At 41.4% G+C, this 16915-nt stretch overlaps 1 protein-coding gene and 1 non-coding gene across 3 annotated transcripts in view; one reads left to right on the top strand and one right to left on the bottom strand.

Moving 5' to 3' along the window:
* Positions 1-880: 880 nt before the first annotated feature.
* Positions 881-953, bottom strand: trnar-acg (transfer RNA arginine (anticodon ACG)). Its single transcript has one exon. It is a non-coding gene; the product is annotated as a tRNA-Arg (tRNA).
* A 2343-nt stretch (positions 954-3296) lies between these two features.
* The window catches only part of deptor (DEP domain containing MTOR-interacting protein), a 42618-nt gene continuing 28999 nt past the window's right edge, over positions 3297-16915 (top strand). The window contains exons 1-4 of one of the 2 annotated variants that reach the window (XM_033640554.2): positions 3297-3682; positions 3898-3990; positions 8709-8887; positions 9405-9528. In XM_033640554.2, coding sequence (XP_033496445.1) covers positions 3669-3682; positions 3898-3990; positions 8709-8887; positions 9405-9528 — 410 coding nt within the window. In that variant the 5' untranslated portion in view covers positions 3297-3668. The remainder of the gene's footprint in view (positions 3683-3897; positions 3991-8708; positions 8888-9404; positions 9529-16915) is intronic. The other variant, XM_033640555.2, reaches the window with a different exon arrangement.

A 16915-nucleotide genomic window follows, 5' to 3' on the forward strand; every position in this document is an offset into this window, starting at 1 on the left:
TCTCCCTCCTGCTAATGTGTAGCGTCCCCCTTAGTGGTTAGGATTAGGTTATGGTTAAAGCACTGCGCACGAGGACAAGGTGAGTAAAAAATATTTAGTGCTCTTTGATAAAAACCATAAAGGGTTATTTAAAACACAATAAAAATGGGTTTCGTCCACATGCTCAGGAGTGGCAGAGGAAGGACCAATATAGGCAAGCTCCTTTTTTGGCTAGCTCACCACTGTCTAGGTAGGCTACATTGATCAATGTTGCTATGTTAAAATGACAGTTTAGATAATATAAAATTTAAAATACAATACATAATAAAATGTTAGAAATATAAAATGTAGGATAAATAAACAATTAAAATATTTTGATGGAATATAATTTATCAGAACTATATAAGTGCATCAAATAAAAATGCTAAGACAATGGAAACACTCTAAAATACATGGGTTGGTAATAAAACAAAGTATCAAACTATTAAAATCATGATTCAAAATAACATAAAGACGCAACAAATAAACACATAGGCCTACTAATAAACAAATACTTAAAAGAACCTTAACCGTAGCCCACAGCAAGGATTTAATTTGTAAGGGGGCATTTCTTTGTCTCTCTTTCTGTCTTTCAAAAAGGCGGTGGGAGAAGGAAATTGATTATTTAGCAGGGCGCAAATTATCTCTGTCAAGTGTGTGAAGTTATTTTCGAGTGTTAAACATCTAAATGCAATTCATTAACAAAACCAATTAAAAGACCAAAACAAAGACCACCAACATACACTCAAAAGACACTGTTGGTAAAACGTTTTTATTTATATTTAGGGCCCATGGTTTGGTTTTAAAAGAAACACACATCGTCATGCTCACACTGACACTGATGAAACTTGAAAAAGATTGACGAGCCAGCCAGGAGTCGAACCTAGAATCTTCTGATCCGTAGTCAGACGCGTTATCCATTGCGCCACTGGCCCGCGTGATTATAAGTAGATCATATTACCTTCTTAAAGGGACAGTGTGGAGTTTACTGAATGGCGTAAGTGGTGGTCGGTACGTCTCCAGGTTGGAGAAGCAGGCAGCAGTACTTCGGTGTTTTAAAAGGGTAGACTGATATTGATTTTTTAAAAACAGACTTTTGGTTTATATTTGCTTTATTTGATAGTAGGTATGAGAGAAGGGATGACATGTAAGGCCGAGGCCGGACTCGAATCTCCGCCGAGTGGTAACGACTCGGCCTGAAAAGTAAGCTAACTAACAATTAGACAAATTTCTGACTCTCAGAGGCATATTTCTGCCAAAACATGTTGCCTTATAGTTATAATTCAGAGATGGTTGGCGTCCCCAGAGCTAATGATCTAACAACACACAAAAAAACAACGCCTCACATTAATTAAACGAAATAAATCATTAACCCTCGTTGCCTGCAATGTCCCCATTAGCCAGCAGATGTCGCTGTCGGACTTTGACATCCACCATAGACTTTTACTTACAGTCAATGGTGTCAACAAATAAACCATCAAGTGAAATACTAAGTGAAATATCTAGGATTTTTATTAGCAAACGATTAAATAAATTATAAGTAATAATGAGACATGTATGAGAAGAACCAGCCTGTAAACTTCTAGTTACAAAGAGATCATGGGAGCTTTTTACTAACATGTTTGTCAGTAATTATACACTGACACACAGATTGAATGAATTAAATTAAAAGAACCTCAAAGTAAGCCATCACTGTTGTAGAAATAAAGATGGGCGAAGTTATACAGCCTCCTGCAGAAGGTTTGAACGCAGAACAAGAGAAGACTTGGGTTGACATGCTACCCTACGTAGACCCCAGCATTTCCCAAATGGACTGGGTTAAGTGAGAACAGAGTATGAGAATGCATATAATGCACTCAAGTGCCTTCACCACAATCAATGGCTCCATTGTATCTATGACTGGTTTATGTTTTTCTTTTCAAGCTCTCCAGTGTCAGTTTTGATTTTGGCTCCTTGCTTCTCAGTTTAAACACATACAGCAGGTTATGTTGCGCCTTTTGCGAAGGTTATAAACTATTATACATGAAAACATTCACACACACAAAAACATTACTCTGCAGAACACACACTCACACTCACTTATTAGTGTAGCCAATGAACAGCCAGATGACTTCATCTGTCCTGGGTGGAGGCGTTGGTTTTATGTTCACAGCAGAAACTGTTGTAAATCGCAGGCCAATTTGCAAGCTGTTACTTCGTTAAGATATGATTTCTGTGCATAACATCTGTGTCACTTTAAATTAACATTTGTCACAGAGATTGAAAGCATGCATTGCATTTGTTCTTTTTTATCCAAATCTCCCTCTTTGTGATTGTTACGCAATTAAAAAAGTAACATAAATGAGAAAATGGATTTTGATACAGTTCCTTTCTTCAGTTTATATAACTGGGCGTTAGTGACACATTAAATTTCATCTGTGTAACAAAGCTTTAGAAAGTATTTTGAGAAAAAGTTAACCTTCTGCATGATATTTTAACATTGCCTGTCCTCACTGGTCTGTCCCTCTCAGCTCATTTAGTTACATATTTGATAAGTTGAGCAGCACATGTAGGCAGCCTGCACGTGCTAAGGCATTTCTGTGTTCTTGTTTATTTACGCCTACAACTTGCCTGCACGTTATCAAGGTATTTCAATGACCCGGATCCTTTTTCTTCTTTGTTGTTGTTGTTTTTTTGCTTTTAGCTACTGGACAGATGTTTGTGATGATGAAGATATGTTTTTTTTTTTGTTACTATGAGGTGATAAAGGTGTGTTTGGGTCATGAAATCAATGCAAATGACACCATTTTTTAATTTGCTGAGGCTGTGTGGCTCGCATTGTTTTGGTATATTGAATTTATGTACAGGATGTTGCACATTGCACGCTGAATCTGTTTTTTTTTTTTTAGTAGGCTGTATTTTTATTGCTTTAGTGCTTGCTTGTGATCCTGTTTACAGCTGTTGTCAGTAGGTAGACTGAAGGTGTGTAAGATTATATTGAACACAATGAATGGAGAGGTGAGTGGGAAGGAGACACGCTGATGAACTGTGTGTGTGTGTGTGTGTGTGTGGGTGGGTGGGTGTTTTGCTCTTACACTGCAAGGTCTGTGTTTTACATAACAAAAACGCATGTAGAGTAAAGAGGTGTACAAACTAAAAGTGCATCCACACATCCCACCCCTGTAATTCTCCCCTGGACCATGCGGTGTCTGAATCGAGCGCACCCACATGCCTCTACAACCCCGCCCCTCCGGTTAACTCCCCCAGTGACGACAGCAGAGTCCTCCCAATGCGGGGGCTTTGTGGATGGGCACTGGCTGCACCGTGGAGAAAAACGTGCGTTCATCCCGTGTGGTGTGTGTGTGTGTCAGTGTCGGTGGCAAACAAACCAGCGCTTAGAGAAATCACGGCTGTTTCCACAAGCTTTGCATCAAACAGCAGCAGATAAACAGAGGGATTCATAAAGGGGACGCGGCATGCATGCATGCATGAATGTGTGTGTGCAGGAGGTGTTGGAGGTTATCGAAGAATTGAAAGTGGACTGATGCTGGCACACTGAGGGCTGGGTTGAAGCTTGTGACTGCCTGCATTGTTGCATGCTTCCTGGGATGGGATAATTTCCCTCCTCACACACCAAAGGAATAACTGACAGACTTCTCTTTCCATTCTCAATGGTGCTTGAAGGGTAAGCAAAAACCGAGGTGTCAGTGCTTTGTTTATTCTCTGAAATCATCACCGCGTGGATGCTCGCATGCCTTTGTATTTCAACCCATTCGTTCCTCTTTCTGTGTTTGTCAGCTACACAGCTGCTCTGTGCTGCACAGCATTTTACAAACATGCAAGACTAGTGATTTTTTGTGTGGATATCTGGCACCCTGGGTCTGTGCCTCTTGTGTTTAGCAGAGAGATGGACGGCATCGGGAACACCATGCAGAAGAAGGCTGCAGAGCTGGAGCGGCTGGCCGAGGTGCTCGTCACCGGAGAACAGCTGAGGTAGGTCTGTCAGTCCCGGTCAGGAGTCCTGCTGACCCTGGGTGTGCTTGCAGGTCACACATTGAGGGAAGCTGTCATTTTTATCTTCAACATCTGCAAACTGACCACCACATTTGCAGCTATGACTTAGTAAATCCAGTAAAAAATTAAGTAATCATTTAGTTAGTTTTCATGCCCAATCATGCATGTTGTTTGTGGCCCAGATCAGTATAAACAAGGACATGACACACTAAATAAGGTTGCTGTTCTAAGCATGTTTGACAGCAAGGTGATCATGCATGTAGGTCTCCCTCATTGCAAACTGCGACTACAGGCATTTTCAGCCTCACTGCAGCATGCACAGCCAAACAAAGGCATCCACACATGCTCGACCCTCCCCATGCACACCGCTGCTCCTCACCTTTATACTATAACACATTTCAGCCTGAGGCATTGTAATCTGTACATTCTGCAGGATGCAGGACACTGAATGACATGAGTCATTATTGTTGCTCCAGTAATACACTGCCCTTTGAGCTGCACAGGGAGTGATCAACCTACTAATCATTATCATGCCCTGCTCATTCATCCTATCAGGGAATTGTACCGGTAACCCTGGCAGCGGTTTTGGCACGCTGCACCCTTTGACCTATCGTATGTAAAGAAAGGCCCCCAAACCCCCGGTAGCGTTGGTTAGCACACGCTCCCAGCAATGAATAGAGGCTCAGTAGGTAAAGCATGGCACCAATGCCAGGAATTTCAGCCCCCCACTGAACTATGAGGAGAATACGCCACTGAATTGTGTTTTCTAGCGGAGTGGGATAGACTGAGTTGGAGCATCTGCTGTTTCTGAAGAAGTACACGCTGTAATTGTTGTGTTCTGAAGAACCATAAAAAGCAACATTAGTCATCATCACATCAAGAGATATGTGTCTGGACATACTCTTAAGTGTTGTCTTGCTTAATATCAGTGTATGTTTTCCCTGTTTGTCACTGTATACTGAGTGTGTGTGTGTGTGTGTGTGTGCGCGCAAGTGTCCCTGGCACAGCTGTATACTGAGGCTGCCAGCTGGCAATGTGACTGGTGTCAGTGAACGATGGGTTGGTCAGGGTGACTGTCCCGGAGCTCCTTGCCTCTGAGACGTTGCTGTTCTGGGGTAAAGGGCTCGGAGTTGTGACATTCAAGGCTCGTGCCCTGTCTCTAAGTCTCTTTCTTTCTGAATATTGGACATACATAGCAGGCTGAGAGCTTTTTAGGATGGCAGTGTCATGCCCCATTTGGTCCAAACTAACATATCTTAACAATTATTAAGACATTTTGTTAAGACATTCGTGGTCCCCAGAGGATAAATGCTATTGACTTTGGTGATCAACTTTTCAGGTTGAGGTTGACATTTTTGGTTTTGAGTGAAATGTGTCGATAAGTATTGGATGGATTGAAATGAAATTTGGTAGAAAATTAATGTCCTCCTCCTGATCAATTATAATAACTCTAATGAGTCTTGAATATTCCTAGCACCATCATCAAGTCAAAAGATTTATTAGTCCAATGCTTTGATTTATGACAAAATACCTGCTAAACAATGATACTACCATCAGCTTCAGTTGTACTTAGTGTTTACTAATTAAAAATTTTAACAATGTAACATGGTGAACATACCTGCTTAGGTCAGCAGTTTGCAGTATTAACACACTCGACCGTTTAATGATTGATGCTCTCCCTCAGTGTTTTACCTCGACCTTCCTTTACCTTGAATTCATGAGACTAAAATTAGACCTGATATGAAACACAGCTGGTACAAAAGCAAGGAGTGTACCTAAACCAATCCTTTTGTTTGACCACCTTTATCTCAAGCTCACGGAGCATGGAGGGACTTAGTTCCTGGTACTGATAACAGCACACTGGCTCTTTCCGAATATCTTATCACATGTTTGTGGCCCATCATGTCGACTGACGTATCTTAGAGCAGATCTGTTTCAGGCACAGGGCCGAAAAGCAGACGGAAAGATGGATACCGTGACACACAGACACATGCAGCTGCTGTAGTAAGGCTTGTGACTAGTTCATAGTTGTGAATAGAAGGTTTGTTGCAGCATGGCAGACTGTGACAAAGAGGGAGGCTTCGTGAATGTTTGCAGCCTGGGACTCAGAGTCATTATAGTCATGCTGGAGGCTAGAGACTCATTCAGAAGTGCTCTCGCTTGTCATTGTTTCAGCCATCACAACTTTAAGATATGCTAGTGCAGAGAGAAATCAACCAGGCTGTTCTCATACACCGTTTGTATGTATACCCACGAAAAGTAATGAACCACAATACAATATAACCCACATAATCTTGAAGGCTGTGATCAAGTGACGGATATGCTGACGAGAGTACAGAGGGAAGTAGTAAAAAGAGCGGAAGTCCACCAAAGGAAATTTGGTGGATGGGTCAAGAAACACAGGACTTTACCCCAAGACAGCAGTGTTTGTGTCCCGTGTGAAACCCAGTGAACTATTTTAAGGCACATCACCACATTGTCATGTTGTTAAGTACATTACTTTACGTTAAGTTCATAAAGTGACAACGCTAAACGTGATCTTTTTCCTAAACCTAACCTATGTAACTTTACTTTCCTAACCCTGACCTACCTAACTTTACTTTACTAAACCTAACCTATGTAATTTTACTTTCCTAAACCTAACCTATGTAACTTTACTTTCCTAAACCTAACCTATGTATCTTTACTTTCCTAAACCTAACCTATGTAACTTTACTTTCCTAAACCTAACCTATGTATCTTTACTTTCCTAAACCTAACCTTTGATCTTTACTTTCCTAAACCTAACCTATGTAACTTTACTTTCCTAAACCTAACCTACGTAACTTTACTTTCCTAAACCTAACCTACGTAACTTTACTTCCCTAAACCTAACCTACATACCTTGCTTGATATCAGACAGTATTGTCAACTGGTTACACTCGGAATCAGTCAACTAAAACTCAGTGAAGTGGGCAGTTTCAAAGGTCTGACCCTAGGCAACTATGTGTCTTAACTTTCCTAAACCTGGCCTACATACGTTTACTTTCCTAAACCTGACCTATATATATTTATGGGGGCCCATAGGGACCTGGGTTGGAAACCGGAGGGTTGCCAGCTCAAGTCCCCATCCAGAAAAAACATGGAGCGTGGAATGGCAGCTGGAGAGGTGCCAATTCGCCTCCTGGGCACTGCTGAGATGCCCTTGAGTAAGGCACCGAACCCCCAGTGCTTGGGGCATCTGTCCAAGGCAGCCCCCTCAGCTGGCATCTCTCCATTTAATGCATGTATAGGTCTGGTTTGTACATGTGTGTGTATTTCGAGCCTGTGTGCATATGACAAATGAGTAAAAAGAAATTGAATTTCCTCGTGGGGATTATTAAAGTCTTCTTCTTTTAAGTTAAGTATGTGACATGATGTGCTAACCATGATTCTTTTCTAATACCTAATCTGGCCAATAGGGGCGGTAACTTGCTGGGTGCTAATTTGTAAGACATCATATGAAATGCTGTTTGTGCATTTTTGTAAGATATTGTTGTGTGAAAACATGTTAAAACAACACAGCAAGAATTCCCACTCAGTCTGGGCGATATGACAGCTCAGCAACAGGTTTTTGCTGATATATTCGTACAGGTGTGTGTGTGTGTGTGTGTGTGTGTGTGTGTGTGTGTGTGTGTGTGTTCAAGTTTACCATGTTTCACAAGCTCTTAGCTCTTTGGGTTTATTAAATGAACAAACCAAACTCAAGTCTCACACCTGTTTTCTTCAACAGAAAAATACAACCATATTCAAGTTTTTTTCTTTTCCCAAGCTAAGACTAAATTAATTGCCTAGTTAACTCATTGTAAAACACTTTATTCTAATTGACAGAAGCTCAAAACTTACCAAAACAGTCTTACTTAGTCAAACAACCCACATTTTACACAGCCAATTGCTGATGCCCAATATGTTCGTCCAATCACCCAACTCTAACACCTACTACAACATGTAGTCTGGCACCTGAGCCTCCTTTAAGGAAGCAGCAAGACTGGTGATTTGTCTTGTGGTTCCAAGTGAGAAGATTTATGGGTAGATCAGAAGCTGAACAGAGGAGAGGATGATGCTCCACTGGGTTGGCAGTGAAATCTGTAACTTGTTAGCTGAGGTTGTTTGCCCAGAACAGTGTGTATGGGTTTTATTGGGCAGGCTTGGACCAGGGCTGTCACTGCTAATCCGGAGTGATGCTAGCCAGCTGCACACAGACTCAGCACGGAGTGGAACTGGCTAGCTGCAGGAAGCTTGGCTAACGCTGTGGTGGGCTGTTCCACAATAATCAGGGTCAGGAGGAGGTCACATTGATGATGTGAAACCAGCATTTAGGTCATCTATAGAAGCATGTCATGTCATCATGTAATATAGTCACATTATAAATCCCTGCAGAACACCATGCATTCCCCTTGAGGCCAGAGGACTGATTTGCTCTAATTTTATAATCATAGATTTGACCTTGTATGAATCTTCTGTTTGTTCTTTAAATAAATCATGTTTTCTATCACTAAAATATATTTTTATTTAATAGATGTATTTATAATATACAGCTCATATAGATAACTAAAGCACTGTCACATTAAACATTTGTCATTACTCTCTCTGTCACAGTCTTTTGCTAATAAACCAGAAGTTTAGCGTCATACTACTTTTTTTTTTTTCTCCTCTGCGGCTTGTTTGCTGCCCTCTAGGCTGCGGCTCCACGAGGGTAAGGTGATCAAGGATCGGCGGCACCATCTGCGAACTTACCCAAACTGCTTTGTGGCCAAGGAGCTCATCGATTGGCTGATCGAACACAAGGAGGCCTCGGACCGAGACACAGCCATTAAGATCATGCAGAAACTATTGGACCAGAGCATCATTCACCACGGTACGGCTGAGCTGTGTGTGTGTGCACAGTGTGTGGGGTTGGTCTTGGACTGTATGCACTTTAACTGTGGTTTCCATTCTCCATAATGTTAAGGGTCTCTCCCTGTCTCTCTCTCTCTCTTTCTTTCTTTCTTTCTTTCTTTCTTGACATTTTCTGGGAACAATCCGTGCCTCTTAATAGATGATTCTTTGACTCTCCCAGCCAATTTGGCTCCAACGTAGCGTCTCACTACCTGTTTCACATTTAACCAGTCACTGAAAACAGAGACAGAGAGAGCAGACTGCCTCTTTTTCATCAGTTGAAGTTTAACAGAGCCAATTCAGCATTAACTCATCCCAGCTGCAGATTAATGATTTAATGATGTTTAGATTTTTCGGACTGCTTTATACAAACATAATCAGACTTCCCATGATCCCATTATGTGACACTTGTACTGTTTTCTATCATCATTACTTAAACCCACATTTACTGGTTGTGTCCTTAAAACTAAACCCTCCATGCATGTGTATGTTTTCAGTGTGTGACGAGCACCGGGAGTTCAAAGACCTGAAGCTGTTTTACCGCTTCCGCAAAGACGACGGCACGTTTCCATTGGACAGTGAAGCCAAAGTCTTCATGAGGGGGCAGAGGATCTATGAGAAGTAGGAACACACACAAACACGCCATGAAACGCGAACACAACCACACTGTTGTGTTCTTGGTAGTGGAGCTACAAGTGGGAGTAAGGGAAATGGCCTTTTGAGCATCTCTTATCATTTTCATTGATTTTCTCTTTCACTTTTATAGCTTTTAGCTTTATAAGAATATTTTATATCAGTTTTCTTATCGAGAATTAGACGTGAGGATGGACACCATTCATATCTTTGTGCTAAATTTAAATTTGCAGCAGCAGCTGGTTAGCTTAGCTTAGCATTGAGATTGGAAACAGGGTTATGTGTAGGCCTGTCACGATAATATTGTTATTGACTTACCATATAACGTATGGACATGACCTTGATCATTTTGCTGACCTCGATATTACCGGTTGTGTTTTCATAAGTGTTTGTTTACAAAACAGTGTCACCAACATTTTAGCCAACGTGATGCCAGAATAAACAGCAGGGTTTTCCAGACCTTCATAAGACTTGGGCGCAGCAATTCTCCCCTTTGTTCTCTCCATCCTCGCCTACTTGTGCGAGTCGAGAAAAAATATGAAGGTGGCATGGTGGTGTAGTGGTTAGCGTTGTTGCCTCACAGCAAGAAGGTTCCTGGTTTGAACCTGGGGTGGGGGGGTTCAAACCTCGGGGTGCGGAGTTTGCATCTGCTCCCCATGTCAGTGTGGGTTTTCTCCGGGTACTCCAGCTTCCTCCCACCATCCAAAGACATGCAGGTTAGATGTGTGTGTAGATATGTGTCACCCCTGCGATAGTCTGGTGACATACTCAGGGTGTACTCAGCCTCTTGCCCAGTGTCAGCTGGGATAGGCTCCAGCAACTCCGGACAGGATAAGTGGTTACAGAAAATGAATGTATGAAACTTCAAGACGACACAGTGCAGCTTACAGGTAGCATTCAGCTGCACGTTTGAAGTAAAAGACGCATGGTTACGATAGTGGTTAGCTTGCCAACCCCTGACAACAAGCCAAAAAGTCCTATGTTTGTAGCTTTATTCTCAAACTACTAAATCTTCCACTCCGTAAATCTGTCTGGCACACCACTTGGCTCTCAGGCCGTCCGACTCCGGCAGCACACCGCCCAGATTTTGGACGTAACTGCAGTGTTCCCAGGGCTTTGCTAAGGCGGATTTTGCTTCCAGAGCCAAGATAGCTACTGCTACTAGATATTTAACTGTGATGCACCGATATAAATACTTGTTTTTAAGATATTAGGTTTACTTCCTGAAAGATTGTTCTGGTGAAGCTTGTTGAAATGATGAACAGTGAACTATCACTTCATAGTCTGATGCTATTGAATCACTTAAGACCTCAAACCCACTTGGCATGCACATATTTCCTGCCTTCCTCTTTGTTTCTTTTTGTGAGAGTCGCTGGCATTCCCCACGGCATGCTTACTGAGTGCATCAGAAATGCTGCCACCATTAACGTTTAGAAAGTTTGTTTTGCTGGTAAAATTGGGTTCCATTAGATTAGAGGGCACAGTATTGAGCGTAACTGGTTTTTAACCACGGTAAAAGCCTGCAGGGATCGGAAAATCAGAGGATATTGGAAGCAACTTGACTAAATGATGACTCATTGCGTTTGTCCAGAGACAGGCAGGATTTAGAGGAGGGCAGAGGACACTGCTAATGGGACTGTTTATGTTTGTCATCAGCTCTGTACCTTTGATGCTGTTGTTCCAATAGTGATGAGACTAATTGTTTCTATAGTAACCCCAAAGTCTTTCTCTGTGTGTCTCCGCTCCACTCAGTGGCATCTCTACAGCTTTGGATTCACATACACACACACACACACACACACACACACACACACACACACACTGCGTTTGCGAATAAGTGCAGACACACACACGATACTACACACACACACACACACACACACACAGCTTGACTCCCCTTCCTTGCCCCACGCATCCTGCCACCTCTTTGTGACATGAGTAAACAATATTTCTGTGCCTCTCTTGACACATACACACTTCCACTCTTGTAAACAGAGACCTATTTTTCATGTTTGTTTCTGAGAAAACACACACACGCACGCACACACACATACGCACACACACAGCAGTTGCATAAGAGGAAGAAATAGTCCAAGGGGAGACATCTGTCGTCTCAGCTCTCAAAGCTATGTGTTTATGTAATCACCATGGTGCAGCCCAGGACACACACACACACACACCTACACACACACACACACTTACACACACACACACACACACACACCCACGCACACACCGCTCGAGCTTGGTCTGGTGGTTGCTTGCTTGCAAACTAGAGTTGCTTCATCACTACACTTATAGCACAAGTAGCAACATAAAAGAAACCAGCCGTGTGCCTGAGTGGAAATATATGCTTCGGTCAGAGGTTTGCGAAGATTCATCTACATTTAAGTATTTCTAAAACAAATTCGATGTTTCTCTGGGTTTCTGGATACCCCAGGGCCAATAACCACAAACAATAAGCCATGGCAGAAAATTATAAGCTGTACATCACAATGTAAGCCATTGTTTTATACATAAATTTGGCGTCATCACATGCCAGCCTCAGCATTTTCATACAGCAGATCATAACAATAAACTGCTTTGCTCCTCTAGTTTCTTTATTTATTTAGTTTTATTGATTATATAAATACAAATTTTCTTGACTCATCCTTGAAATTCACCAAAGGCGGTGATTTTTCTGGCTTGAATTTACGTTGGTGCAAACCTAAAGGCTCTTTTTAGCCAGGGGAGTTTCCTGAGGGATGGCAATGTAGGTCAGTGATCCAATTTGGTCCAGACTGAAATATCTCAACAATTGTAAGATGGATTACCATGAAATTTGGTGCACACCCTCATGTCTCCCTCAGGATGATGAACTGATAGTAAGTGATCCCCTGATTTTTTCTCCAATACCATCATCAGGTCCAAATTTGTATTTGTTCAGCCTCTTTGTGACTAAGTACTTGCAAAAGAATTGACGTACTGTGTAGTGCTAATTGGCAAATGTTGCCATGCTAACAGGCTAAACTAAAATGATGAACATGGTAAACATACGGTGTGTTACATCAAGTACCCCTCCCTGCAGCCAGATTCACATCTAGTGTTTCCATTGGAAAAATAAACAGCCCTATCCACACTCACATTGATCTCTGGTGCTGTCAATTGTCAAATTAGCGCACACACACACACACACACACACACACACACAAACACACCGCGGTAAACAAACCACAGGAAAAACATTTCAAACACTTGTTTTGATAGCATTTCCCAGGCGACAGGGTGAGTCAGGGACGACAGTGTTTGACAGGCCCTTTTATGAATTGTTCAACATTTTGACTGTTTGTGTGTGTGTGTTTGTGTACTGTAGATTGTGGTTGAATGTCTTTATTATTTATCTTTTAGTCATACTCATATTGAACTATTAAATGGAAAAAATGACCTTTTGAGTAAATGAATCAAAACACTTGAATCTATTCTGTATTTATCAGGGGTAGATTCACTGAGCATGAGCGGCCTGCTTCACACTAACACATTCACACCTGCAGTAGATGGTCCAGTAGTACCAGAGGTGTGGTTTATGTGCATTGCTGGAGGGTACTGCAGTATGAGCAATAGGAAGTTTTGAGCTTGGCTGTTTCACTTTCTTTCATACCCAGATTTATCATGTGAGTGTAGCTATCAAACCACCAACCTTGATGAAAAGTCCACGTTTTTAGTCCATTTCTGTTGAATTTGAAATTGAATGTGATTTGAGATTTGAGCTTTATTCTCAATACTTTGAGAACGAAAGAAATACAGTCTTTGCAGGTACTTATCTCTTGTGATGTGCACACATCTTTATTCTGTGTCTGAGCATCAGCTTTTGCTGCATCAGTGCGAACCTTGGTGTGTGTGAGACAGTGAAAAAGACTTGACTACTGTCTCCTTCACTGTTTCCGTTGCTTATAAGTTCCATGTGTCTGTTCAAGGCTACAAAACAACTCAGTTTAGACTCCACCTAACTGACTGTCTGCCGGGGCACCACAGTCCTTAAAGGACCGTTTTGCATGTTTTAGTCCATTAACTACAAATTGCATACACTTAAACTGTTGGTGACCATTTTCTGCATTCCAGACATCCATCACATGCCCTTTTCTGTGACATGCATATAAGATGCATGCTGCTAAATCAAGACAGAGCAACACAACCTTTCATTTATCAACATGCTGGTGCTGGGTTATCATGTGCACCACAGATATAAAGTAAAAAGATGTCCGTGCAACTGAACGGCGAAGTTAAAACTGATAATAGCTGGCCAACAACATCAGCTGCTGTCTCTGCTTGAGAGTAGATCCTAATGTTTCCACATGACTCACTGATAACCGCTGGAATGTCTTTATTTATTAAATCAAGTCCAACATAGAGAGTTACTAGCAAAGAAAGTTTTACCATAAAAGCATTTGAACATTTCATATTTGAACTGGGCTGGATGATTTTAAAGTTGTGCTAATCTGTACTGAAAGTGCTGATAAGTACAGAAAGTAACGTTATCATTTATTTGTCATTCCATGAGGTCTCTGTGGCCTTAGGAGGCTGTAACAGAGATTAAGAGCTATACAAATAAAACAGCTTTGACATGAGAAAGTTGTAAGTCATTAAAGGTTTACAGCAGATGTTTGATAGCCTGTTTGTGTAACAGAAATACACAGAGTTCAGAGTCATTTAGATGTCAAGTGGCCACGGTGCAGCTGAAATGGGGTCATGAAGTGGGAAAGTGTTGCGTAAATTGCGTATGTAAACTTTCTGAGACATTGGTCATGTAGGAAACAGCAACAACTTTGGTCCTATTTTCTAAATGATGGTTCTCAATGAGGTGAAATATTTTTTTTTGTATTTTTAACATTTACACTAGATACTTTTATAAGATATTGAGACCAAACCCACAAGCAAACCAACCTAAACTAGAAAAAACCCCACATTACTATGATGTAAACGTGTAGCATCTCCTCTCTTATTTAGAAAAGTGTTGCTAATAGAAAGTATTATTGTAAGCACAGACTTTGTTTTATGAAGTAGTAATGCTCTATAATACTGAGCTTGGGGCCTCTATTGTTAAGTAAATGCAAAAAAATAGAATAAAATTAGAAGAAGGCTTTTACAACTTAATTTCTTCCACTTCAGCTCCACTTAAAAGAAATTACTTTAAATAATTAAAGGTAAGAAAAAAACATTTATCTTCCTTCATATCACCATCCAGGTCAGATTATTCTAGGTCTGATGTTTTTATCCATTGTTTATTAGTTTCTGTTAATTTGGGACTTTTTCCCCCTAAAACATTTCACTACCAGTGACACTCTGACGTGCTCACTGCTCTCACGTGTCCTTCAAATGACCCTTAAAGCCGTATTTTTGATTTTACATGTCCCTTGAGAGTCTTCAGTGCCCCACCTTCATGCAAGACCAAATCTGAGAGCAGGTAAAAGCTTGGTGGTCTCACAAACACGTCTCAGTGGGCACCACTCCAGCTGAGTTAGGTACGCTGACTGAACACCTACGCTGAGTGCATAACCAGGTCACGGCAGCTCGCCTTGTCCCACTTTAAGTTATCATGATCCATTTACATACTGTATATACAGTCTCACGGCTTGCATAATAATCTATGTAATACCCAAGATGCTGTTCTTGAAATCACAGTGGTTTACTGAATACAGTACGTTGAGTCAATCCCCCTGAGCTAACATAACATGATCTGTTGACTTAACATGTTTAAAGAGATTAAATGCCATTGTGTGCACAGCCACGTCTCATGGAACATTATGTCCAGGTCTTTCAACAGTTGTATTATGGTGTTGGATGTTAATGTGGGCAGTTGTCCCACAAAAGCTACTAATCTATCAAATTTTGACACATAAACAAAGTTACCTGTTCTGTCGTGTGTTGACTTTACATGAGTGAAGGACTTGAGTGGTCCTGGGTGTGCACCTCACATGGTTTTCTTTAATGCATTTAAGCTGCAGTTATATATTTAACTCAACCCACAGCTGAACTTTGAGAAATTTCACCTCGGGACCAAGTGTAATGACAATGTAATTCTTCTCTTGAAATGTGGACCTGCATTGAATAAAGCACACAAAGGGGATTTTTCTGGCAGACAGAACTCTGAGGATTTGCAGAGAGGAGGCTTTTTACAAGCTGCACCTGATTCAGGTTTCATTTAGTCTAATTTTACATATTAGGATCGTCATTTAGTTTCATTAAATTAGACGCTGTTTTCCAGCTCTCTGGAGGTTTTACCACTAATGTTCTGCATCCTGTGTTAAATTCTCTCATGTGAAATGTATAAACAATAATCACGCTGATAGCTTGACCGTGCCAAACAGAAACATGCTTATTTGCTTTCCTGCTGACAGTAAGATGAGAAAATCAATATTGCTCTCATATCAGTAAATATGTAGCCCGAGCCAGTAGCCAATCAGCTTAGCTCAGCATAAAGACTGGAAACATAGGGAATCAGCTAGCCTGGCTCTGTCCAAAGGTAACAGAATCTGCCAACCAGCACCTCTAAGGCTGACATCCTTGACTACTTCTTGGCTGTGACCAAACCCTCAGGAACAGTGCCAGGCTTTGGAGCCAGTTTTACCTAGTGGCCAAATGTGGAATTACAACTGGGTCTGTCACCTGGTGCCATTGGGCCCAAAAAGACTTGCCCTCAAGGCTTACATGACAAAAGACATGTCTGTAAATCAGTGGATATATTTTTTTGAGCATCACAACCACAATGAAATGACTCTTTTCACAATCAGCATTTGCTCCAATTGGTCCAATATCAATTTTAAAGTCTTGAAGAGCTGCCTGTGTAAATGATTTTCATCCCCTTTCAAGTTACCAGCCAAACCGGACGGTATCCGTTTGGCCAGTGGAAGCTAGCCTCTGAGGCGCAGTTAGTTTCTAGTTTGCTTGCTCTATGGACCCGATAGTGTGGAAAATCCAAGTAACTTCCGGGAGCAGTCGCCAGTCAACCAGCAGCGACTCCAGGAAAAGGAAGTGGTCCCTAGAGGTGCTGATTTGTGGATTTTGTTACCTTAGGACAGAACAGAGCAATGTGTTTCACCCTGCTTCAAGTCATTATGCTAAGCTAGGCTAACTGTCTCCTGGCTGTAGCTTCATATGTAGCCTACAAACATGAGAGTGCTATCAATCTTCTTGTCTAACTTGCAAAGAAAGTTAAAGCATATAATAAGCACATCTAAGTATTCCTGTCACCCACCATCCATCAGTCTTTTCATTTAATCTCTTGAATTACATGAACCTGTGAAAAAAAAGTCACTCCCACGTTTAAGTTCAGAGAGATTTAAAGATTATCCATTCACTGACAGATAGACAGCACTGGTTCTTCTACCCGGTTTGAACT

Source organism: Epinephelus lanceolatus, chromosome 10, assembly GCF_041903045.1.
Source record: "Epinephelus lanceolatus isolate andai-2023 chromosome 10, ASM4190304v1, whole genome shotgun sequence".
Lineage (NCBI taxonomy): Eukaryota > Metazoa > Chordata > Actinopteri > Perciformes > Serranidae > Epinephelus > Epinephelus lanceolatus.